The sequence below is a fragment of the Engystomops pustulosus genome, chromosome 4, assembly GCF_040894005.1.
Source record: "Engystomops pustulosus chromosome 4, aEngPut4.maternal, whole genome shotgun sequence".
NCBI classification, from domain to species: Eukaryota; Metazoa; Chordata; class Amphibia; order Anura; family Leptodactylidae; genus Engystomops; species Engystomops pustulosus.
The window spans coordinates 177,225,615-177,252,667 of record NC_092414.1 but is presented as its reverse complement, the minus strand read 5'-3'; the positions used below and the strand labels follow the sequence as shown (position 1 = coordinate 177,252,667).

At 41.7% G+C, this 27,053-nt stretch overlaps 1 protein-coding gene across 8 annotated transcripts in view; it reads left to right on the top strand.

The window, feature by feature from the left end:
• MEGF11 (multiple EGF like domains 11) overlaps positions 1–27,053 on the top strand; it is a 298,071-nt gene that overhangs the window by 171,362 nt on the left and 99,656 nt on the right. For 5 of the 8 annotated variants that reach the window (XM_072148689.1, XM_072148690.1, XM_072148692.1 and 2 more), the window contains exons 6-8: positions 19,041–19,311; positions 19,405–19,525; positions 19,935–20,071. In XM_072148689.1, coding sequence (XP_072004790.1) covers positions 19,041–19,311; positions 19,405–19,525; positions 19,935–20,071 — 529 coding nt within the window. Of the gene's footprint in view, positions 1–8,399; positions 8,527–19,040; positions 19,312–19,404; positions 19,526–19,934; positions 20,072–27,053 lie in introns of those variants that run through there. The other 3 variants (XM_072148691.1, XM_072148688.1, XM_072148694.1) reach the window with 2 other exon arrangements.

Below are 27,053 nucleotides of genomic sequence, written 5' to 3'. Positions count from 1 at the left end.
TATCAAATTAATGTTATCATTTGTAGCAAGAAAAATTATATAACTTCCGAATAAACCTTCTACATCAAATCCTCATGGTTTTCTAGATCTCTGCTTGCTGTCACTGTATTGAAAGTTTCTATTTTTACTTCCAGTGGATAGAAATCTGTCCGTGGTCACACAGGTGCAAAGTTTGTTAGTATCATAGAGAGTAATCAGAGCCGTGTGATATAACAAGCTGTGCACCTGTGTTACCATGGAAGATTTCTGTCCACTGGAAGTAAACATATAAGCTTTCTATAGAAGGACAGCAAGCAGAGATCTAGAAAACCCTTAAAGAAAACCTTACATTTGATTTGTTGCATTATGAAGCAAACATACCTTGAGAATGCTGTAGCTACACTGATGAAGGATCATATCTTGGTTAATCCATGAGATGAGTGCTGAAAAAAGAATTATAACATTCAGGACCTTGGGAAAGCTGGGTCAGCATGGCTGCCAAGATAAGCATATTAGACTTGCTTGGAGCTTGGAATTACTAATGGGGTTTGTCAGGACATGACTAATCAACCTGAGCTGGATCACTCATACACAGCAGCTGGGGCATGATTATTCTGTCTGGCAGGTAGAATATGGATTACATCATCCTCTCCTGCAGGGAAAAGCTCACATGCTAGGAGAAGCGTGGAACCAATCGCCGAAGGAGCCATAGAAGCGACAGAGCTTCATTATCATAATGTTATATCTGTTTTTTCAGCAAAACCACTCAGCACAGGAATTAACCAAGATATGATCCTGCATTAGTGTAGCTACAGCATTCTCAAGGTATGTTTGCTTCATAATGCAGCAAATCAAATGGTAGGTTTCCTTTAGAATTGATACAGAATGTATATTGGAAAACTTATTGTTTATACAATAAAAAACATGTATTTGCTTTAATGGGAATTTCTTAGGAGTCAGTATTCTTCCCATATATTTTGTACCACTTTGCACACAGAAGGGTCTTCTTGTCAGAAGACCTTATAATTGCTGCCTTATTAGCGGTTCTGGACTGGACTGGACGTTCTGTAACCATCACATTGACTGTCACCTGCCATCCTCTAACATGTCTTTTGAGTTCTAAAAATGGCTGAGCCTCAGTGACACGGATTTGAATTCCTTTCCATCTCTTTTCCGAGGAGCCTTTTAAATGTTAAAAGCTTGGTCTTCAGAACGCAGACGCTGTGTTTCATCTTCTCTTTTAGGCTAACGATCTCTCTGGTGGCTCCCACAGAACTTTTAGAATTTATTCAAGAGGCAGGTGGTATAAATAACGCTTCCCATCAGATGTATCAGATTCTAATCTGTCATTATTCAGATGTGTGCAAAGCACTTGCTCCCTTGTGTCTTTATAATGGCGCGGGTCAAGAGATGTCCCCTAGATTGGCAGAAGGATGCTGACTTTTCCCATAAAGATGTTTCTGAAAAAGTACCATTTCTGACCAGCTTAGACTCAGCGTTTCCCAAAGTAATTCATCATATAAGCAGGCAGACACTTTCATAGAGAGTGTCGCTGAAGGTCACGTCACTCGATACCTAGAACAGTGATACTGATTCTTAACCAGTTGTAATTCCGCATGCATTGTATTACAATGTACGAGGATTAATATTCATAAGCAATGTATTTCCAACACCTTTACCCAGTGATCACCATTGTTGCATTAACAGCCAATAGTCCATTATTTAAAAAATGTAACTCTGATATTACATGACTACAGCAGATAGAATAAGAGCAAAATGCTTCACTCTCACTCCTTCCTTCCTCATCTGCTTTTCTCAGGCTGAAAATCTGATATCTCTATTGAATTCCATCTTGCTAACAAGGCAAACAGAAGGTCACCAAAGAGACAGATTACATGCAAGCTCTGTGCAAAGGGGAGGGGGTAGAGGGAGTCACAGTAGCTAAGTTTCCCCTCAAAACTCAAAGAGGACTTCAAATTAGACCCCAACTTCTGCATTGTTCATAATTGGTACATTTCGACTCTTCACTTTCTATATTTTGTTGACTTGATATTTACAATAAATAACTGCTCATGCACATAGGGAAAAACATTCCCATTTGTCTGTGCAAAAATACTTTCTAAGTGTATTTCAGGCATAAACAGACATTAATAATGGATGAATAGATCTTAAGGGAAGGAAACCTTTAAGGGATTTGCAATTTTATCTGCCTTTAAACACCTGAATTTCAATAAGTTATCTTTCAAGACATTTAAAATGTAATGTGGTTGCACTTAGCATCTGCACTATAACCACAATCCTAGCTTAACCAGGGGTGGGATTTTAACAACAGGCTGTCTACTTTGGGAGTAAAAAGTGTTTCCTATCAGCAGGGCCGGCTTTCGGGGGTGGCAAACTGGGCATTTGCCCAGGGCCCTCTGTCCTAAAGGGGCCCCCTGCATCTGGACTTTTGTGGGCAGAGAATGTATTGCTCTCTTAATATCCCTTGTTTGCCCGGGTGAAAATACTTATCATCTGTCTCCTGTCTATATATCTATCATCTCCTATAAAATTCTCTTACAGCCCCATATTACACATTGCCTTACCATACTACAGAGCTTCCTGAACTATCCAGACAGGACTAAACAACCTGAGCTGGCTGACTCGTACACAGCAGCTGGGGATGGTGCAGCGATTTATCACTTCTGCCTGTCAGGGACAACACAGTGAATAAATTGCCTTACCATACTACTGCTTATAGCCTACAAATTGTTATTATTGTGCAGGGTTAAAGGAGCCTCTTACGGACTCTTGACTGTTCATCAAATAGTTTTACTTTTGTCCAAAGCCCTACTTTGTCTAAAACCATGCCTCAGGCTACAAGAAGAAAAAATGATACCTACTCTAATCAACAGTTCTAATATTTAAAATGCACTTTATATTAATGAACTATTTCAATCATCCTTTTTGTATCTAAAATGATTTAATTAAATGAAATCTTTTTATGCATTGTGAACTAAACATACATTGAGAATGCTGCAGCAAAACTGTTTAATCCCTGACCTGGTTTTGCTCAAAACTAAGGACTAATCAACCTGAGCTGGATGACTCATACACAGCAGCTGGGGGATGGTGCAGCGTCTGATTACTTATGCCTGTTAGGGACAACACAGTGAAGCAGTGTATAATAAGGGTAAGAGGAGAGGCACCAGGCAGCCGCAGGAGCGACAGAGCATCATTATCATAATTTTATAATAGTTTTTTGAGCAAACCCACTCGAATCAGGGATTAAACAAGATATGTTTCTGCATCAGTGTAACTACAGCATTCACAATGTATGTTTGGTTCATAATGCATGAACGCAAATGGTAGATTTCCTTAAATGTATTAACTCCAATATGATAAATACAAAACCCATAAATACAAAAATGTTGTGTTAACTGCATACATCCACAAGGTAGAACAAATACAACACTAGAATCATGTTCAATATAGCACCAGAGCCAAGAGCATACCATAATTACAGCCCCATAGCCAAGTTATATACTGTACATGTATAGCACTAGAATCAAGCTCAATACATACAGTAAATAAAGCATTGAAACCAAGTTCCAATATCAGTAAATAAATACAGCCCCTAACCCAGTTCAGTAAAAAATGCAGCACCAAAACCCAGCTCAGTACATAAAAATAGAACCAGGCTCGGTGACTATTGAGTGTACTGATTGAAGGAGACTCATTCATCTTCTTCCTCTACCTGGTCACCTTTTCAGCTTCTTCCAGCCACAACTCCACTCTGCAGATTTAGCAACTCAAAAATTTTAGGTTCTTCACTCCATAATGATCTTCTTTATCTTCTGATAAACTGATCCGTTGTTCCCCTAGAGTTCATTATTATGTCACATTGACCAATATAGTAGTATAATATATAGTCACAATGCCCACCTGCAGAGTAGTCAATATAGTAACAGAGCCCCCCCCCCCCCCACACAGTAGTCAATATATTAATGGTGCCTTCAAATGGTCCACATTTCCATTTACATAGAAGCTAGCAGCCACAGCCATCCACAGTAGACAGTAGTCACAGCACCAGACTGACAGTAGCCAATAGTAACAATAGCAGTCCCGGCAGTCACTAGTCACAGTGCATGTCCCTAGTAGCCAAAAGACACAGTGCGTGTCCCACAGTAGCCTACAGTTACAGTTGCTAATAGTCACATTGCCTGCCCCCAATAGCCATAAGTCATGGTGCTGGCCTGCAGTTGCCAGTAGCTACAGTGTCTCCTCCCAGTAGTGATGGTGATGCCCCAGCAGACAGTAATTGTAGTGATGCCCCAGTAGCCAGAAGTCATAGTGATGCTCCCCAGTAGTCACAAGGATGTCCCCAGTAACCATTATTCACAGTGATGCCCCCAGTAGCCAATGGTATAAATAAGAACATACTTACCTTATTCCTCCCCTTGCACTTTGATCCTGGAGATGTGGCGCAGGGGATACATGGTGACATTACACGTCCACCAGTCCCGGGTTACCTTTGACCTGGGGCTGGCAGATGCATCATCACAAAAATCGTGTTATTATGTCAATGGGGGTTAACAGACCAATGGTCTTCCCACCTTTGTGCTTTACTACTGACACCTTGTTTGTGATACTTTTTAAGATGAAAAGGTGTATCTGCAAATCGGGTATGTCAAAGGCAACAAATGCAAATTAATTAACCCTATTATCGACCTTTCCTAAAATACCCACTAGGCTTCATTATTGTAAGTCATCACTCAGGTGCGAACCCATCAATGTTATATGCCATTAGCCCAAGGGCATTATTACCTAAAGGGTAACCAGACAGCACATGTTTCATTCCTCAGTAGTGCCCCTACAGGAGAAATAGATCATTACACATTTTTAAATTCCGTACGCTGTCTATCTAATGCAGGACTTTACAATTCGTTCCATACATTGGTTAATAAATGTTTGGACATTCACTCTATTAATATAGAATTTAAACCAGAGAACCTGGTTGTTTTTTGGACCTTAGTAGTAACTGTTCCTCTAAGGGGAAAGGTTAGCCAATTATATTGGGAAAGAATCTAGCATCAGTCAGGACATTTACACCTACATAATAGTAGACACAAGAGTGGAAACAGTTAATGCTATTGTGTGGTACATTGATTTGCATGTTATAATATCGCCTTGCAAAGTCTTGCGGTGAAGAGTGGGGGGGTACGCCAGTGCACAGAGACATCCCCTGAGAGGCTCTCTCACGACGCACAGCGTCCCTCTCTCATTTCCACCGATACACGGACACTGCCTTCTCGCTGCTTACTCATTAGATCTGGCCAACGAGTTATACATAATTAATTAGCAGAATCTCTGGGCACAAACCTTGGAACCAGAAGCTGCAGAAACAAGAGGATTGTGAGCCAAGAACATCGCCAGGCAAAACTCTGCAGCAGTTTAACCCTTCCCCTGCTAGACCAAAGTGGCCTACAATGAGGAAGGAAATGGGGTGGGGCTTAACTGGCTAATACTCAATAATAGGAGGCATTATATGTATCATTGATTATATATAGATTGGATAGATTTGTATGGATCTGCATATACAGATTACCCCATGCATTGTAAGCAATGGCCACATGATATTATTAGTAAAACGTATCCCCTATAAACTCCCTCCAGCGGAGGTGCAACTTCATCTAGGATCCGGGTTCACTTAGTGGGGGAAGCTTCTGGTGTGAACCAGTATAGGATCCCAGAGAATTGGTATAGAGGTGGTGTGTGCCAGTCTCAAAATTGGATGGAGTGATGAGATTTATTTGCTTGATCTGCATCCTTGCCAGGCTTTCTAAAGTAGAAGTTGAGAGCTGATAGAATATTTGTATCAATTGACACTTATTCACTGTGACTCATGGAAACTGAGAGAATTAGGTACTAAAGAGCTACATTAACTTCTACTGGATCCTAGATGGTGATTTGGAGTGTTGGAAATGTATGTACTCCCCGCCTAATACACAAGGTATTCCGTCTCACGTTCTCTTAGCCCTTCCCATCAATAAGTAAGAATAGGACCCCCGCTCTCGTAATCGCCCACCGATCAGATTGTTGGTACAGCCCCTTTAACTTCACCCACCACATAATGCCGCTGATGGTGGGTGTATATCTGTACCCTCTCTCTTCTTACTCTTCCTGCACATTCTCCAGGAACCTGTCATCTTCCTGCAGCCGTCCATTGATCATCCAGGGCCCCCCTTGAGTACTCAGCCTCATAGCTACTATTCTAGTCATTCATCTTCTATGAGTTGAGATAAAACCGCAGTAAAAACCACAGATAACATAACATGCTATTTTAATAAAGTGAGTCAAGTGACAATCCCAGCTCTGCTGGATCCCTACGAACTTAGCTGATCTATATAAATACAGACAATCAGAGCTAGTAATAGTGAGTTGACTTATGAGTTGCAGTCTAATCCATACAGGGTAAGTGTACTTGTAAAATACTCCCTATGAAAAAATATCTATTTTATTAAGTGTAATCTTAGGAGCAGGCACTCGCCGCACTCACCGACCTGAACCAATGCTTCTAGTAAATTAAGTTCCAGGAATAAAATGACCATAACTTTCCCCTGGGAACGGTGGATATTTAATTAGGATAAATCAATTTCTATGCCACACACTTCATCCCGCTTAAAGGTTTAATTTCCACTTTGGCAATATATTGTCTCTGCGAAGGAAAATGGTGGATTTAATAACGCAGGTCGTGGACGCACTTTTGACGTATTTTAGTGATTTATCTGTATTCTTCGTTGGACTGCTAAACAACCATTTGCCGTGATAAAGCAGTCACTTTGTTTCTTGATAATTGGACATTCATGGTAATTTCTGGGAATGGGAAATGTACCCACAATGCTGTAGGTCTCTTCATCGTATTGTGTTAACTGCTTTCTTGCCAGCAGTTAATGCATCACGTCGCTGGCCCGGGTTGTTTTATTGCATCGCAAGCAGTCCTCAGAGTGTGATACTCTGCGGGTTTTCCCAACGATACAGAGAATAGAACTTGGCAGACAGAAATGTGGCACAGAGAATGCCCTGTGACTGCCAGGGCTGGCACAAAGTGATCCGCTTGGGTTCAGTGGCTGCCGCTCTCCTCTCCTGTCTCCCCGCACCAAACAGCAAATCAATAACATCACAAAGTCTGCAGCTGATCAATATTCTCTGATTAATCCGCTCCCAGCTGTCGGGTATATTTAGCGCATCATAATTAGAATTATTAATTAGAAATAGGAAATCGATTGCCACATGTGTGCCAAAAACAAGTCATCACAGACCCAGGGACAGTGATGTCTTAAGCTTTATTGTCCTGACATTGTGTGCTGGTGACCTCGGCAGCTGTCAACGTAATATACGTGACTGTCGCGATAAGGAGACAGCGGCCACTATTGCATTTCAATGAACTGCTTTGTGTGCTTTTATAGTTGAAAAATAGTTATGAAAAAAAAGCTGATTGGTGAGGATATGGCCACTGAGACCCCACTAAAATGGGTGTCCCTAGGGCCCACCAGTAAAATCTAGTTCCAATTTAAAAATATTAATAGACTCCCATTTTCAAATTCCTAAAACAATAATTTATCTCATTAACCCTTGTTGTTCCTGGGTGTCTTGTCAGTAACCTGCTTGATCTTAGCAGCTGCAAGCCCCTCCCCCCCCCATGATTATGAATTTAGTATGTGATAAAAGGGTGGAGATTGTTACATAACCTGCCCATATTATTATATTAATGGATATGATAGATGAGTTACTGTATGCTGAATTTCTATGAGAAGTACAGTGAGGGAAACCGTCACAAAGCTCGGGAACCCATTGGTGGATTTTGACAATTATCTGTGGCCCAGTACAAGAATGTGTGTTACATTTCTTTTATTGTTCTGGGACAATATAAATGAACAGTTGTTTAACTCTTTGTATAACCATGACGTTCATGGTGTGGAGGCAATTGTATGAACGCTCTTCATAAACACTGCATAATACAACCATTGCTAACACCTGCAATCGGTGCTGCCGCCAATCGTGTGTGCAAACGTTTTGAAAGCCCCCATTTTGGGACAGATTGTTTTCTCCTGTGATATCAAAGAGTTGTGATGATCCTTTGCCATGACAGTCTATGTGAGAATCCCAAAATTGTCACTGAGCACAATCTATAACAGTGTGCCACTAGCACACCGTTATAGATTAGTATTATAATCCCCATAGACAGAGGTCGCATTAACGCCTCACCACGCGTCATAGACGTGTGATGAGGCGCCATTACCCCCCAAAATAATTGCCATGCGTAAAGATACGCTTGGCAATTATTCCGTGTAGCGCTCAAGCTGAGCGGCCCGGCGCGCACTGCATAGGAGGGGAATGGCAGTAGAGTGATCGCATCGTGCGCGGGACCACTCAGCAGGATGCAGCGATCTCTGGAATCTGTGAGCGCCGGCCCCGGGGGAGGCGTGTGAGCCGCGATGCTGCTGCTCTTTGTCCTGCTCCAATTCTCTCTGCCCGCAGCAGCGGCCAGCAGTTATGTGATCCCGGGTGAGTGTGATCCGCGGCCGGGGTACACTGCACTCAATGTGTATGTGAGTGTGTGCTGTGCCAGTCTGTGCTGTGCCAGTGTGTGCTGTGCCAGTGTGTGTACTGTGCGCGCTGAGTGTGGGCAGTGAGCAGACAGATGATTTTTTTTGGTATAAATAGCGTGTATTAACATTAAAAAACGGCTATGAGATATGTATATGTATTACCAAAATTGTCATACTCCTCATCGGCTAAAAATACTCCTCACAAATAGTAAGAGGAGTATTATTACCCTTCGGGAAAAATGTTAGTGCGACCTCTGCCCATAGACATACTGCAATACTGTAGTATATGCAATATACACTCACCGGCCACTTTATTAGGTACACCATGCTAGTAACGGGTTGGACCCCCTTTTGCCTTCAGAACTGCCTCACTTCTTCGTGGCATAGATTCAACAAGGTGCTGGAAGCATTCCTCAGAGATTTTGGTCCATATTGACATGATGGCATCACACAGTTGCCACAGATTTGTCGGCTGCACATCCATGATGCGAATCTCCCGTTCCACCACATCCCAAAGATGCTCTATATTGGATTGAGATCTGGTGACTGTGGAGGCCATTTGAGTACAGTGAACTCATTGTCATGTTCAAGAAACCAGTCTGAGATGATTCCAGCTTTATGACATGGCGCATTATCCTGCTGAAAGTAGCCATCAGATGTTGGGTACATTGTGGTCATAAAGGGATGGACATGGTCAGCAACAATACTCAGGTAGGCTGTGGCATTGCAACGATGCTCAATTGGTACCAAGGGGCCCAAAAAGTGCCAAGAAAATATTCCCCACACCATGACACCACCACCACCACCAGCCTGAACCGTTGATACAAGGCAGGATGGATCCATGCTTTCATGTTGTTGACGCCAAATTCTGACCCTACCATCCGAATGTCGCAGCAGAAATCTCATCAGACCAGGCAACTTTTTTCCAATCTTCTACTGTCCAATTTCGATGAGCTTGTGCAAATTGTAGCCTCAGTTTCCTGTTCTTAGCTGAAAGGAGTGGCACCCGGTGTGGTCTTCTGCTGCTGTAGCCCATCTGCCTCAAAGTTCGACGTACTGTGCATTCAGAGATGCTCTTCTGCCTACCTTGGTTGTAACGGGTGGCGATTTGAGTCACTGTTGCCTTTCTATCAGCTCGAACCAGTCTGCCCATTCTCCTCTGACCTCTGGCATCAACAAGGCATTTCCGCCCACAGAACTGCCGCACACTGGATGTTTTTTTCTTTTTCGGACCATTCTCTGTAAACCCTAGAGATGGTTGTGCGTGAAAATCCCAGTAGATCAGCAGTTTCTGAAATACTCAGACCAGCCCTTCTGGCACCAACAACCATGCCACGTTCAAAGGCACTCAAATCACCTTTCTTCCCCATATTGATGCTCGGTTTGAACTGCAGGAGATTGTCTTGACCATGTCTACATGCCTAAATGTTGCCTAAGTTGCCGCCATGTGATTGGCTGATTAGAAATTAAGTGTTAACGAGCAGTTGGACAGGTGTACCTAATAAAGTGGCCGGTGAGTGTATATATATCAATTAGACTCTCTAAGGTTCAAGTACACTAGAATGTCTAAAGGTATAATAAGAAAAAAAATTGTATACAAAGGCTCAGCTGTGACATCCCATTGACAGTGAACAGCCTTCAGCTGCTCCTGTAGCAGATGTACCACTGTCTATGCTATATCATGCTGAGCCTTTGAGGCTTCAGTTGTCACAAAAACCCTTAATATCGTACAACCCCTTTAAGTTAGAGGCACACAGATTTTATTTGGGTATCAGATCACAGCTCATACTGACCCTTAGGTCTACATGCAAAAAAATCCACTTTAGGTTATACTAAAACATGCATCCAGAACATTTTTTATTAATTCCAATGGGAATCGACATAAAATATACAGCACATTTCTTTTCTCTCAGTGTGGGAGAAGAAATACTCTGCAAGTGGTGGCAAAATCTAAAGATTTGGGTGGGTGAAGAGTCATGCGTTACCTTTAAAAGCCTTGTTAATGTTTGACAGTCCCCGTTTGGTTTCCCCAACCCTCTGCTATCATACATGCCAGTTAAGTTTTATACATTTCACCAGTTTTGGGATTTTTATATCATACGTACCAGCACCCAGTGTGTAGCTTTCCTGCACTGCCACTCCAGAGAAATGAAATCTACTGATAATAATGTGTTTGCCCAGTTAATTCATGAACAAGCCATGTCCTCTAGATTGTAGGATGAGTCTTAAACAAAGACCATTACCCATCTATTTTCTCAAAAGTGAGTTCTCAAGAATGAGTTTGCAAAACCAAAGAAACCACTTGAAGCACTTCTATGTTTCTAGGCACCTTGCCGTTCCATAGTGGCATGGGTACTCGAAAAGGTAAATGAGGCACTACATCTTAATGCTACAGTATATATATAGGTATTAGATACGTCATGCTCAGAAGAGCATTGATTTCTCTTTACGCTGGTACATGTGCAGCCTTTGCCTTGTGATAAATTGAGCACATTAGGCACATATCTCCTTTCCTTACTGCCCCGTTTCTGTTACAAATGAGCGGTTTGTTCCTCTTTAAGGAAGCACGTAAGATGGTTCCCCGAGTCGTGTGTCACTTGCTCGCCATTTATTCTCATTTCACCGAAGCTGCAAGAGGGGAATACAAAGCTTTTTGTCTTACTTGTGTGACTGCTCTATTAGGGAGAGGGAATGCCAACGTGTGGACGTGCCGGTTGAACATAGTCATTACGTATTGCTTGTTCTTTGTAGTAAATGACCATCACGTCTCCCCAAATCTATAACCTGTTCTTAATTTCAAGAGAGTGCAATTTTTTTGCAATTCATCCAGGAATATATTTGTCCTATTGACAAGGTTTTTAATGTGAAATACGAAAACAGCTCAACTTTGATTTTTCTTTTTGCATCTACATTTACAAGAGCTACATCCTGGCAAATTAACGTGATATGTGGGTAGCCAAAAAAGACAATGTCAGATCCAGTAATTGATGAAGATAAAAGAATATCATTTTTTTTTTGTTTGTTAGACTATAGGAACATATGCAATAATGTGCAGCATAATTGTTTCATGAAATGTGTTAGATTATAATGAGCGCTCATACATTGCACAACACAATCTGTTTCTGGTCAAGAAAGGTCGGCTGTTGCACAGAGTCTACTATATGATCATAAAGGGAACTGTGCAGCCATTCAGTTACAGCTGCACGATCCTCTCTTTCCCTTCTCTGCATTCATCACTAAAAGGGAAGCTGAATCATTACAACCAGATTCACATAGTTCCTGAATAGGAAAATACCAAGTAGACGCCATGTATGGAGCAGTACCTCATCTACCACTATACTTGATATTAACCCTTTCCCTGACCTAAATCAGCACAGATTTTGCAATAACATCGGCACTGCCCAGCACCATCAATTCAAAATCTCTAGGGAATAGATTTATGGACCTCGTAAGACTCTAGGGCAGACCTGGGCATTGTACGGCCAGTGGGCCACATGCAGGCATCTTTGACCGGCCCTCACCATGGATGCTAAGACTTTGTGTGCCTTGGACAATCATAAGCACAGGCATAAAACCCTTTATTGTCCTAGACTACTAGGGATGTAGAGAGACGCTCCATGAACTAGACCAATGTTATTTACATTAATGCTAATAGGTCCTGGATATCTGACTGCTTTATAACTCAATATTAGAACACAGTATGTTTTCCTGTAAACTATATTTATAGCAAATCCACATGTCTTATAAATGCAGGAAATCTCACGGAAATCTTTTTAACATATATATTTGATCCAGAGAGTCCAGTACATTGGGGACCAAACTGCTCTTCTCATCAGCTACAAAGGCTTAGAAATAAATTTCCCTTTAACAATGTCAAACAAAGCCAAGGACAAAAATATTTCTTGCAGTAGACGATATAATGTGCAATGTACTATATACAGGCAGTCCGCTACTTAAGGACACCCGACTTACAGATGACCCCTAGTTACAGACAGACCCCTCTGCCCACTGTGACCTCTGGTGAAGCTCACTGGATGCTCTACTTTAGTCCCAGACTGCAATGTCCAGCTATAAGGTGTCTGTAATGCAGCATTATTGATAATCCTTGGTCTCATTACAGCAAAAAGCAGAGGAGACTGTAATGTACCAACATGGGGAAAAAAAAAGAACTGGACCGCACATCCACACATCACACAATGATCTACTGCCGCTAGGCTACATTATATAACGAACTCGAGGTTCTTAGTTACATTTTGATCAAATTGTATAAGCCCACTAACCACTTCACGGTGAGCTCGTTGTAGTGGGTCCCTACGCTATTCTGTGTGGCATCACATGGCGTCCACCACCACTGCAGCACAGCACCGGCAGGGACTGAGACCCAGTTGCCCCCCAGTACCCATACTGGCAGGCATAGCCCCCATGGCTCCGGACCCCGAGTCCCCACCAGCATCGCACCACAGAAGCAGCAGATGCCATGCGATATCGCACATTGTGAACAGGAAAAAAGGCTCACCATGTGTGAACATGTGTTGAATAGTCACTGTTCCATGTGGTCTCAGTCACTAGCTGAGAGGAGGTAGGCGGCCACTATATGCAGTCTCCTGCTAATTTATGGGGCGGAGTGCTGTGCCAGGCAAAAAACAAAATAAATGAAGGGACTAAACCAACATGAGGAGAGAAAAAGAACTGGACCACAAACCCAGCACACAACACACAGCGATCTACGGCCGCTAGGCATATAATGTAGCCATTGCGTGATGTGTGAATGTGCGATCCAGTTCTTTTTCTCTCCCCATGTTGAAACTGTAATGTAGGTACAACCCGAATTCCCATCTGATGAATTGGGGTGAGGATGGTTGGCAAGTGGGACATATTATACTACTAAATATATTGCAGTTCTGTGCTTCCAGTCATTTACTAATTGAGTTCATCTTTCTATCAGGACTTCATACATTATACTGAACGTCTTATAAATCTACGTAATAAATATTTTGTTTTCTACACTATTGATTGTTGTATTTCACCAACATTTCTCAATGCCAGTTGGCCGAGGCGGCACAAGGCGGTAAATTGTGTAGGCACAGATACAAATGTGAAATGATTACGTCCTTTTAGGTGGCCGGGATTAAATATTAAAATTATCCTACAACAATTGTCCCCAAAAAGGCAGGAAAATGCTTTTGTCAAGATCCAGTGTAAATGTTAGCTACTTATATTTAAGAAAACATTTTCTTAATGTTACTCATATACGTCAGTAAATGTCCCAATTCATTTTCCAAAATGAGGGTGGGTGTTTAGTGGGTGTTAGGCTTCTTATTCACATGTATTCAGTCCTGTTCATTTCGCACAAGCAATTCATCAATATCCTTGGAATTCTGAAAATCTCTGAGCCAAAACTGTGGGGTACCCACTATGTTCCTATTGCGTCATCATCCTAAGTTTTCTTTCATTATAAACTGTAATAAAATTGGTCCTTTTAACATATTAGGTTGGAATTATCAAGATTAACATTTCACTCTTGGACTTCCCTGTGCCATAGGGTAACATGCACCTATTTATTAATAGGTACATGCTCCCTAAACATTCTGAATACATTGCTTGGCAGAAACTGAAATGTACACCAGGAAACATCTGGCATAGATTTGATTGATAATTTAGGCTAGATTCTGACATAAATTTGTCAGGGCACATGGGGCACACCCATCACTTAAAGCTTTGGCTACTTGAGCACCTCATATAGTTTTTTCTAAAGAAGTGCGCTTGGCACCAAACAGCAAAGACAGACAGATTTCTGCACAAAATGGGACTTGTGCATATCCTTTTACTTTGCCAGATTTTAAAGTTTCCACATTATACACAACAGAGGCTCAATGGTGGGGCGGAGAGTCATTCCGGCTTCCTGCTTCACCATTAGGGCCGGGATGACGAGTAGGCAATTGCGATTCTTATACATAGAAGATTACATAGGATTAAAGGATTCATAGGCTAGATGATTCCTGTACATAGGGGAGCCTAGCCTTTTCTCGGGGCCTGGAGGCAGCCGGGGCCCAGAATACCGGAGTGGCTGGCGGTTGCGGCCTAGGCACGCTAGTGTCACGGGGCTTGGTATGGGGACCGGAGGGCTGTCCCACAGCCTGGCAGGTCTCCAGCGGGTGGTGTATGCAAGAAATTAGATGAGGGAGAGGCTCATTTACTGGTTCTCCTTGGGGCAACCCTTAGAGTCTGTAGTGTGTGTCCCTGGATGGTGGATGAGGGAGCCCTTGATGGTGATACAGCCGTAGCAGGGACCAGACGGAGGCAATGTTGGGCATAAAAGTAATTTACAGTTCTTTATTCGAACCAACAGCAGCAACAGGCCAAACGATTCTGTACTAAAGGCAGATTACTGGAGTGATTTTGGAGAGTGAACCTCAGGAGTTGGGTCACCAGCCTGGTTGCAGATGCAGGCTGGGATGTAGCTGTGTCCAATGCTGGAAGCTGCAGCTTTAATCCTGGTAGTCCTAGGTGAGCTTGTTTGATGCGTGAGGCACAAGCTGTCTCTGTCACTCAGTGTGTAGTTGATATGCCTAGGAGGCCTGTAGCAAGAGCTGGCGCTCTAAGGTGGTCTCTCTGGTAAGAGAGCTGGATTCCAAGAGAGTTTGCTCTCTGAAGTTTCTGGAACTCTCCCCTTAACTCCTCCCCTGACTAAGGGTTTTGTTAATCCCTGGTCTGGTGATCACACTCTCCAATCACACTCCAGTTACAATAGTGGAACATCATTGGATGATAACATTAAATAACATTAACCCTCGCCTATCCAGGCAGGATCTACCGCTGCACAATTACCTCTATATGTACTGGATGGCACAAGGGGCTTATTCGCAACTACTCCTCTGCCCATGCATTGGCAAGGATGTTGCACATTCTTGTACATAGGGGGTGGTATTATAGTAGTTATATTCTTGTATATATGGGACAGTATTATAGTAGTTATATTCTTGTACATAGGGGGCAGTATTATAGTAGTTATATTCTTGTACATAGGAGCAGTATTATAGTAGTTATATTCTTGTACATAGGGGGCAGTATTATAGTAGTTATATTCTTGTACATAGGGAGCAGTATTATAGTAGTTACATTCTTATACATAGGGGACAGTATTATAGTAGTTATATTCCTGTACATAGGGGGCAGTATTATAGCAGTTATATTCTTATACATAGGGGACAGTATTATAGTAGTTATATTCCTGTACATAGGGGGCAGTATTATAGTAATTATATTCTTGTACATATGGGACAGTATTATAGTAGTTATATTCTTGTACATATGGGACAGTATTATAATAGTTATATATCCGTGTACATAGGTGATAGTATTATAGTAGTTATATTCTTGTACGTATGTAGAAATTTCCTTTTCCTTAAAGAACATCTACCACCAGGATGAAGGATTGTGAACCAAGCACACTGACATACTGGTGTGTGCCCCCTCTGGCAGGATCTGCTCTTCTTTAAGCTTCTTACGCCGTGGTGTTTAAGAAAAAAAGGCTTTACAATTATGCAAATAGGCTATATTAACACCTATGGAGCCCGGATCTCCTCTGTCTCATTTGCATCATTTTAAAAGCCTTTTTTTTTGTAAAAACCAGGGGATAAGAAGCTGAAGAAAAACATATCCTGCCGAAGGGGGCACACACCAGTATGTCAGTGTGCTGCATTTACAATCCTTGATCCTTAGATTGTGAGTGACATAGGAACTGAATTGGCATTATTATTACTCTGACAGATTTATTTTTCTTTAAACAGTGGAGTTGGTAGTTGTCCCTTTTGATGAGCTGCTTCTAGACAGTACGAGACTTTGTAAAGTAACTTTTTGGAAGATGTAAGGCATCAGCCTATGAAAATGATTGCACTCTTAATCATGGCTGAAGCTGCAGTGGACCATGTGGGGCTCTGGCTCTCACTCCTGCAGCTGTTTTTGTTGTAAATGGGTCCTGTGTTTGGTATAAAAAGGTTGAATTTGGAGGCACATTTTAATAAATTAGTTTCTTGAAATCACCATTGTCCATAAATAAGTAAAATATTGTTAAAAATACAATGAATAATAAATGGACAGTACAAAATAAGAGTAACATGATTAATTATGTGGCTTTGGGACCTATCTCGCTATTCACAATATTTCTAATACGTTATTAACATTTTTTGATTAAAGTTTTAACCTGTAGAACAGATTTTTTTATAAGTGAATGTTGTAGGTTATGTAGCAGATAAACAAATATTGAGATCATTAGATACACGTTACATCCCTGTATTATATCCTTCTATATAGCACTTAATGAGTTAATGACTAATTCATGTAATCGCTCAGCTACTCATTAGATATTCTCATGTTTTATGAAAGATAATATACTCTCTGTCAATTGTGTATTTGAAATCACCTTGGAGGCAGAATCCGGCTCTATATATCAAGGCTTCCTGAATATTGCTCATCAGCCAGTCATATTAATGGGGGCTCGCATTGGCGCTTAATGTGTTAAGAAGGCGCTGTGTTATGTACAGTGAGGATAAGATCAAGGACTTTGGCAATAACAACAGCCATGGAGAACACATCATTTAACCCACAACAAGTGTTGTAGATCCCACCAAGATTGTCACAATTTATTATGGGAAATTAAATGTCACAGTACATTTCCTTTTTCCGGATAAGCTTCCATGTTTGTATATACGAGGACATTGTTTAAAGCCGTATGTCTGGTGTATGACATTTTCAGCAAGCAATGCAGGTCCATTCTTTAATTCTGAATAGTCTCTGAGTTACCATGATCCTCAGATCTCTTGTATTAAGGCTACATTCACTCACACGTGTGCCTGCTGTACTGTAGCACGGCGGGCACTCGTCATCACACGGGAGAGAAGGAGGGGGGAATGTCGCTCGCCCCCGCCCCTCGTCATAGAGATATACGCACAGCGACGTAATACAGAAAAAGTTAGGACGTATCCTATCTTTTCCTGGGCACCTAGCTGTACAGTGCTGCACGTGTGCTGCTCCATACCGCTCCGTACCACGCAGCGTGCCCATTTCCGGCCTATGGGGGACGTATATACGGTGGCCGTATGTACATCGCCCAACGGTCGTGTGAATATAGCCTGGGGATATTAACGGTCGTGTGAATATAGCCTGAGGATATCAACGGTCGTGTGAATATAGCCTGAGGATATCAACGGTCGTGTGAATATAGCCGGAGGATATAAAAATTATTAATATACAGGTGGTCCCCGACCTGCCTGCCCATACAACTTACAGACGACCCCTAAATACAGACGGACCCCTCTACCCACTGTGACCTCTAGTGTTATACAATTTTCCTATATACTTTCTTTATGAATTCCTCATTTTCTAGATCTCTGGTTGCTGTGCTTCTATAGAAAACTTCTATGTCTACTCCAGTGAATAGAAATCTGCCCATGCTGATGTGATGGACCTGTGGGTGCACAAACCGTTATTATCACCCAACTCATACTGCTCTCTGTGTAGGGCAGCACGGTGGCTTAGTGGTTAGCATTACAGCCTTGCAGCACTGGGGTCCTGGGTTCAAATCCCAGGCGCAACAACTGCAAAGAGTTTGTATGTTTCCTCCGTGTTTGTGAGGGTTTCCTCTGGGTCCTCTTGTTTCTCCCATACTCCAAAACATACTGGTAGGTTGATGAGATTGTGAGACCCATTGGGGACAGGGACTGTTTTGGCAAGCTCTGTGTGTGTGTCTATCACATGACCATGGATGGATTTCTATCCACTGGAAGTAACATAGCTCCTTCCTTTTAAAATTATGCTAATGAGCCAGCAAGGCTCTGGCGTGGCGTGGCGTGGCGTGGCGTGGCGTGGCGTGGGGGGGGGGGGCTCTCACAGACTGTTACCCTTGCTCCCTCAGCACTTCACCCCTCGCAGCAAAGAGTTTTACCAGATACGAGTAGTGGGAGGGTGATGTGCTCCTGCACTGTGTAACAGTCTGTGAAGCTAATTAAAGCACTGAGGGTCTCTGGTAACACTAGTTGATTTTAGAATAAAGGAGACCATGGATAACAAATATAATAACACTATCACAGTCATGGTGCCTGGATCGATGAGTAAGTGTCCCTGGTTTATCCTTGCTTGATTTTGAGGGTAGATTTCCTTTAAATTCTAGTTAGACTATATGATATACACGCAGTCAAAAATCAACTTGTTCACTAAAAGCCTAACAATCTATATTAGCTGTATGTTTGCATGTTAGTGACAATGCAAAGTATAAATTGTTAACATTTGTAACACCCAGTACTTATTTCCAAAACTGTAATTAACATAATTATATAAGTGGTAGTATTTCTTAGCAAAGGTATTATAATGGAGATTGTCTAGTCCAGTATTATAGTATTATGTACTGATTTCTTATGTACTGTATGTTGAATACTGCATTGTTATCACTTCAGTGATGTTAATCCATTACAGGATTGCTATATTCTTCACCCACAGGTTGTGACAGTGAACACTGGGGGCCACACTGCAGCAACCGCTGCCAGTGTCAGAACGAAGCGCTGTGCAATCCTATCACCGGAGCCTGTGTATGCTCTGAAGGGTATCGAGGCTGGCGTTGTGAAGACTGGTGCGACCCTGGCACCTACGGAAAGGCCTGCCAACTGAGGTGCCAATGCCAAAATGGGGCGACGTGTGACCACAGAACTGGCGAGTGCCACTGTGCTCCTGGATACACTGGCGCTTTGTAAGTACATGTCTATTTGTAAAAAAGTACAATGCAGAAAACAGTCATTTTTTTTTGTTTCACATACTTTATTTTTGTCTATGCCAATATTAGCTGTGAAGAACTGTGCCCACCTGGAAGTCATGGTCAGTTATGTGAGCTACGCTGCCCCTGCCAGAATGGAGGGGTATGTCACCATGTGACCGGAGAGTGTTCATGCCCAGCAGGGTGGACGGTAGGACGGCTATCTTTTATTAATACCTCAAAACACTGCATAAATAGATGACTGCTAAGTCCAGAATATGGAACATGGCTCTGTATAGTTTCAACCAGTGTAGCTTCTTGAAAAGACTCCTAGGAGAGAAGGTGAGGCTCTGTGTGGCCTGCCTACACACAGTGAATGACAACCATTTGTGTAAACACACCCCTAAAGAGAAGGATGTCAATCATCCATTGTGTGGGCGGGGTTATCCGGACTCTTACTAGGAGTCCTCATAGGAGTCTCTCATGGGAGCCCTCTCAGGTTACTCTATTTTTTACTTAAAAGTAATATAAACCTATATATGACAGATATCAGATCCTCTTCCTCTACCGTATCTGACGAAGGACCCGCCTGACACAATCCTTCTTTACTCTCTTGACAGGGCTCTGTCTGTGCACAGCCATGTTCCTCAGGAAGGTATGGTGTGAACTGCAGCAATGAATGCCAGTGCCACAATGGAGGGCAGTGTGATCCCGTGACTGGACGATGTCAGTGTGCCGCAGGATACACAGGAGAAAGGTATAACTAGAGACTCACTGACGCCACCTAATGGTGATATTTCTGTCATCCTGGGTATATTGCGATCAGTTGGTAAAGCAGATAGTGTATATAACACTATTCAGATGCACAATAAAACATATTTGGGTTTTTTATTTGTGGAAGTCACAGATTCAGAGCAAAATGTATTATTGATCTTGTGCACTGAAATGTGATCCAATCTTTTGGCATCTGTGGTATCAAAATACTTGACTGGAATTCTGCAGTAGAAATAAATGCACTAAATTGTGTATAATTTTCTCAAGCTTGAGGTGATCCAGGGTTGGAAAAACATGGCCGCTTTCTTCCAAAAATGCTCCACACCTAACCACGGGTAAGCTCCATTTATCCATAAAAAATAAGCTGCAATTCCGGCACAAACCATGGTCAGGTGTGGTGTTTATGGAATTAAGCAGACATATTTTTCAACCACTGGACAACCCCTTTAATTCCACCCTTTGCAATGGCTGAAATTGTGAGTAAAAATCTCTCTACATGATGTAGGTGGAAAACCTGCACATCTGGTCCGCTGTGTGATATCTTTTTGTTTAGGTCACATTCAATTTGCATTTTCCTTTTGTTTTGCTGTGATTTGCGCCCTTTTCTTGCCTTATTTTGCGCCCCTTTGTGGTCTCAGCTCTATGTCAAATGCAGGGGGGGGGGTTAGACTTTTTAGGTGCAAATTTTTGTGCAAGCTCATACCATTACATGCCCACGACTGGAGTGTTGCCAATGTTAAATCAGGTCGCAAACATTTGGAAGCAAGAGAAATACAAAGACAAATTAGGCGCAAACCAGGTTTACTGCTACATGGCGAAGTCCAGCGAACTGGTTAAGTTGCACAAATACCCCAATGCAGCCAAAAAAGTCACTAAAATACAACCAAAAACACGCATTAGACTAAGGTAAATCTGCCCCCATGGACTGTAAGAATAAGGACACCATGTAGTGTCAAAGATTGTCAGTATGTAAATTAGACTTTATGTAACAGCCTCCAAGGTTTTTAGTTGAGACTACCGTATTTTTCGAACTATAAGGCGCACAAAAAAATCCTTTGATTTTCTCAGAAATCAAAGGTGCGCCTTACAGTCCAGTGCACCTTATATATGAACCGTACTTACAGACAACAGCTCCCTTGAACTGTGCACAGGTCTGCCACCTGCTGGTCATTCATCCTTATCAGGTGCGCCTTATAATCCGGTGCGCTATATATAGGAACCTAGACATTTTAGCAGGCATTTATAAATGGTGCGCCTTATAATCCGGTGCGCCTTATAGTCCGAAAAATACTGTGCTCTGTTAAGATTGTACTAAATTGTGAGTGGTTGTAAGTGGTATTGCAGATGAGACCCATTCTCTGCAGATGATCTGAACAGCAGTATTAGAAAGTTCATTTTCATATTTTATATTCCGCTATCAAAATGATGACTGGAATTTATTTTGAGTATATATTTTTGTAAAGTTTTCAAAGTATGTGACTACCATTACCTTGTGGGTTGTTACAGATGATTTTTTGGACTACGTTAGTGACAGACTCATTTTTGGCACATCTGTATTATGTACAGCAATACATAATAGTGATATTACAGATGACCGAGGTGATTGTATCCCGTCTGTCAGGCCATTTAACCTGCTGTAATGTTTCTCAGGATGCGGATGTTTTTTGTCCTATTTAATAAGGTACGTGAAGCCTTCTGCTACCTGCCGCTGTAAACAATACTGGCTGATGGTTTTAAGAACTGCTGAAGTCATCAGCGGACACTTGAAGTGACATTGAGTTCAATAAAGAAACTCAATATCGTGTTTTATGAAAGGAGCAGAGGACGTGTTGTACAGGGTTACACACGGCTTGGGTCAGCTCCACTCAGAGCATTAGCCTTATTACTGCTATTTATTTATAGTGGATTGGCCACGAGCCATGCACACACTTTCTATAGATAGAAGGAGATCCTTTCATGGTAAATACTTGTCACTATATATTATAAGCCTTTTATGTAAGCAGAGTTTATGGAGTTTAGATTTTAGGGAACATATGGCTCTCTTATACCTGAAGACGTCTCTGCTATCCCCCATTTATGTCCTTTGGGACCAAAGTGCGTTAGTCCTCAATGCCCATGTGTTTGTCTATTATTTCTTGGGTGACTCCGATAATTTCTCTTGTAAATTTTAATACCTATTGTATTCCTTTTCAGTTTTATTAAGGGTAATGTGTACAATGTAATTTTTTGTAACATTTTAATCTTTATTTATTATTGTATAGTTAAAAGTTTTGCCATGGGTTCTTGTTGAGATGAGAAGTGAGCTTTTTATTTATTTTTCAATTATTTTTCGGACTATAAGGCGCACAAAAAAATCCTTTGATTTTCTCAGAAATCAAAGGTGCGCCTTATAGTCCAGTGCGCCTTATATATGAACCGTACTTACAGACAACAGCTGTCTTGAACCGTGCACAGGTCTGCCATCTGCTGGTCATTCATACTTATAATCAAGTGCGCCTTATAATCCGGTGCGCCTTATATATGAACCTAGACATTTTAGCAGGCATTTATTGATGGTTCGCCTCATAACCTGGTGCGCCTTATAGTCTGAAAAATACAGTATATTAATAAAAGATTATAGTTTATACGGTTGAAAAAAGACACATCTCCATTAAGCTCAACCAAGGAAGGGAAGGGATTGGATGAGGAAGGGATTTAGGGGAAACAATTCTATATCACATAACCATCAATGTTATTTAGGTGTAAAAGGCATCTAGCCCCTTCTTGAAGCTCTGCTGTCCCTACTGCGACCAGCGCCTGAGGCAGGCTGTTCAACCATATAAACTATGATAATATGATATTAATAAGAGATATATATTTTGTTTTCATTTTTTTTTCTACTTTTTGGTTATTCTCTGTAAGGTTTGATTTAGTAGTATATGAGTATATATGATCTATACTGTATAGCAATCCAGTACCAACAAAGTAGATAATATTTCACCAGATCTCATTTTTAGATTAGTTGAGGGACCCCTAATTTACCATTTATTGCACCAAACTGGATTATAGATGTAGCTACATTATATCCAATCTATAGTATATTCAGGCCTTGGAAGGCAAAGCTGGTCTACCTCTTGGGTATGGCTAGTGGGTTGCGTTGATGTCGGACTGACACTCATTCTAGTAAAGATACCACAGAAGCCTAGTAGTATTTTTGTATAATACTTAAGAACACCTGACTTACAGACGACCCCTAGTTACAAACGCACCTCTGGATGTTGGTAATTTATTGTACGTTAGTCCTAGGCTACAATAAACAACTATAACAGTAATCACAGGTGTCTGTAATGAAGCTTTATTGTTAATCCTGGTTCTTATGACAATCCAACATTTTTAAAATCCAATAGCCGTACAGACCCAAAACATTTTGCCTGGAGCTACAATTATAAAGTATACAGTTCCGACTTACTTGCACATAACCCAGGGACCGCCTGTATTTCTTTTTAAAACCACATCTATGCATATAAATACACATGGTATAAAGAGCATAGTTTTCTTGACTGGACCTTCCATATTTTGAGCGCTGCTATTTTTTCATTCACATGCATATTAAACTTACTATATGTTGGTATAAAGGACATTGGTGGTATCCCAGACCCGCTGCTTGGTTGTTTTTTTTAAGTTTTCTAGTTTTGCAGAATCTTAAAAAAAAAAAAAAACTTTATTCTTCATGACACTGAAAACCTTAGTGCACACTGGTAGTTGATTTAGCTTGTGGAGCACCCTGCAAACTATCAAACCAACTTCTTCTCCTCCGACACCCCTCCAACCACAAAATTACTGGGTCCTCGAGAAAACCTGCACATGTACAGTACAAATGGTGTTAGCAACAATAAGCATAGGCTTGTAGGCTTAGAGATGTAGGCAGTTCAGGAGCAGGGGGTTGTTTTGAGATGGAGTGAAGAAGGTAGGTGTGTACAGTGGTGCTCCTGCATCTTGCTGCAGCCAGGTGCAATGTATATTTCTATGCTAGGTCCTACCTGGTGTAGAAATATGTGCAGCATTTGAACTTTCACCTTTGAAGGTCATTAGCTGCAGCAAGTTCCCAAGTGTGGGGCAGCAACGCACCTTACCGGTCCACTCCCTCTTACCAGCCCCCTTGGTGTTGAAATGGTGTATGGCAATCTGTTAGCAATTTCGTTTGTTTCATGGCTTCTACGCAAGTGATCTGGCATAGAAGCCCTGATAAATGTCACCCATCATCTAAGTTAAGATATTTTGTAATGTTCAACCAATCTGCAGAATCCTTATATGTATTCTCCCACTGCCGCTGTCTCCTGGCAAGAAAAATAGCTCTGAAATGTTCATAATGTAGTCAGAAGAAAGCTTGGACGTAAAGTCAGAAGGACAAACCATCTCACTGTGGAATGATGCCAATAGGAGCAGAATGAGTACAGCCAATACCTGTACACAAGGATTTTATTAATTTACTTAGATTTCAAACAAAATAATGTTGCATTCATGGAAGTCCTCCTTTAGAAGTGTCTAGGGCCATCTGCATTGCACAGCTTTCGCTTAGTAATAACAGATGCAAGTGCTGCTATAACTCATACTCTTATCACTTAGATATAATGACTATAATGATCAAAAATCCCAACAATAATGCTGAGAACAAGACATTATGCAAGTTTCAGCTCTGTAGCATACTGATTTATGTCTGAAATATTCTGTGTACCGGCACAACTCACCCCTGTGCTGAAAGAGCAAAGAATAAGCTTCATTTTATCCCTGATTATATACACCGTATATATATATATATATATATATATATATATATATATATATATATATATATATAGTAATAGAGGCATAGAGGCAGGGAGTGGTAGAATAATGGGTTACTTGCACAATTAAGGGATGGAATGTCCTGGGGATGCTGAGAACTTCTACGTTATGTGGTTACATTTTTATTACAAAGTTCTGCTACATTCCCACTGCCGTGAGCCCGCCGCACCGTAGCACGGCGGGCACACGGCAGCGCGGGGAGAGGAGGAGGTGAGCGAAGCTCACCCCCCGCCCTTCTCCATAGCGATCTATGGCCGCGGGGCCGTAATACGGGAAAAGATAGGACATGTCCTATCTTTTCCCGGGCTACGGAGCGGTACAGTGCCGCACGTGTGGTGCACCGTACCGCTCCCGTAGGGCGCCGCGAGCCCATAGAAGTGTATGGGGGACGTATATCGGCCGCATATACGTCGGCCGTATATACGTCCCCCATACTGTAGCGTGAATGTAGCCTAGGACATCATGCACATGATACACATGATACATGCCAATGACCAGCTTAGTCTGACCCAGAAGACTGAAGACGGTTAATTCTCTTTTATCTTTACTTATAGGGGTATTCCCAATTAATGTTATTGTTTGCATGATAAAAAGTTATACAATTCCCCAATATACTTTCTGTATCAATTCCTCACGGTTTTCTAGATCCCAGCTTACTGTCATTCTATAGAGAGCTTCATTGTTTGCTTCCAGTGGAGAGAAAGCTGACCACGGTCACATAGGTGCACGGCTCTTTATATCACAGAGAGTAATCATAGCCGTGTGTTATAACGAGCTGTGCACCTGTGTGACCATGGTCAGATTTCTGTCCACTGGAAGCAAACAGAGAAGCTTTCTACAGAGTGACAGGAAGCAGAGAAAACCGCATGGAATTGATAGAGGAAGTATATTAGAAAACCATATAACTCTTTATCATAAAACTATAACATTCATTTGGGAATACCCCTTCAACATGGATTGTGGGTTTAATGGGGGGATCTAATTATTATTTACACTAATAAAACCTGCCGCTGGATAGAACACAGAGACACAGTGTAGTATAACCACTGCCACTAGTCAATTCAGGGTCAGGGTCAATCCATGCTTTTTTCCTGTGTGCTGGACATGTCTCTATAAAGGCCAATGCTGCCTGCAGCCAGAAAAATAAACTTATATCTACAGTCCACTTCCAGTCAAGGGGGTGGGATTCCGCGCACTTGAGTCAAGCAGGCACCCCTCCTCATGGCCGCATCTTTACATAACTGCGCCTCCTTATCTCCCTGTTGCCGCAGCAGGACCTGGCTCCCTGTCAACACTCACGGTCACAGGCAACCGGCCATATAAGGTACTTTTTGTGGTTTAATAGCTATTCGGCTGGTGACAGATAGAAGAATATATATGGCTGGTACAACCCTCACAGTTATATTGAGTCTTCCCAGCATCCTTCTCATGATGCCTAGTGGTGCAAGCAGCTACTGACAACATGATAACCTGCTACTGGAGCCTAGTGGACATGTTATTGTAGAAACATGCCAGCTATGTATTATTGTGTTTTTCTGATATCCAGTTTATTATTGCATTGCTTTTGATACGTGTTCGTAACAACTTTGAAGTAGCTGCTTTTCACGCTTTTTTAATAACAGGTAATAAATGTACCAGCCGAGTTACAGAATAGCACCATAGAGAACATAGCAGAGGTAATTTGTTCAGCGGATGTTGAATATGCTCAAGTATTGTATTGTTAATCTGGGAAAATCTGAACAATGGTTATTTGACATTCTAGAACGCCTCCAATGCACAGCATTGTTTAAACGTTTTCACATGAGGAAGAAGGTGTGTAGCTAAATGGGAAATTCATTAGAAACAATGGGAGCATTGACCATAAGGCTCACTGCAGATCCTACATAGATTTGTTACTTACCTGCCCTTGTTTTTAGGTATGTCTTATGTTTGTGTTTATGCTTCATAAAATGTCTATAGGTCCATCTTTAGTCCTATGATATCGGACACTTAAACCTTTCATTCTTGCAAGTCTGACACCCAACACCTCCATAGCTGTTCTCAGACAATGGACCAAGTAAGTGACAGCTCACATCCCTATGTAGTGGCTAAATTCCCTCACTACAGTGTCTGTTTCCTGATTCATTTTCATCAGCTTCTGA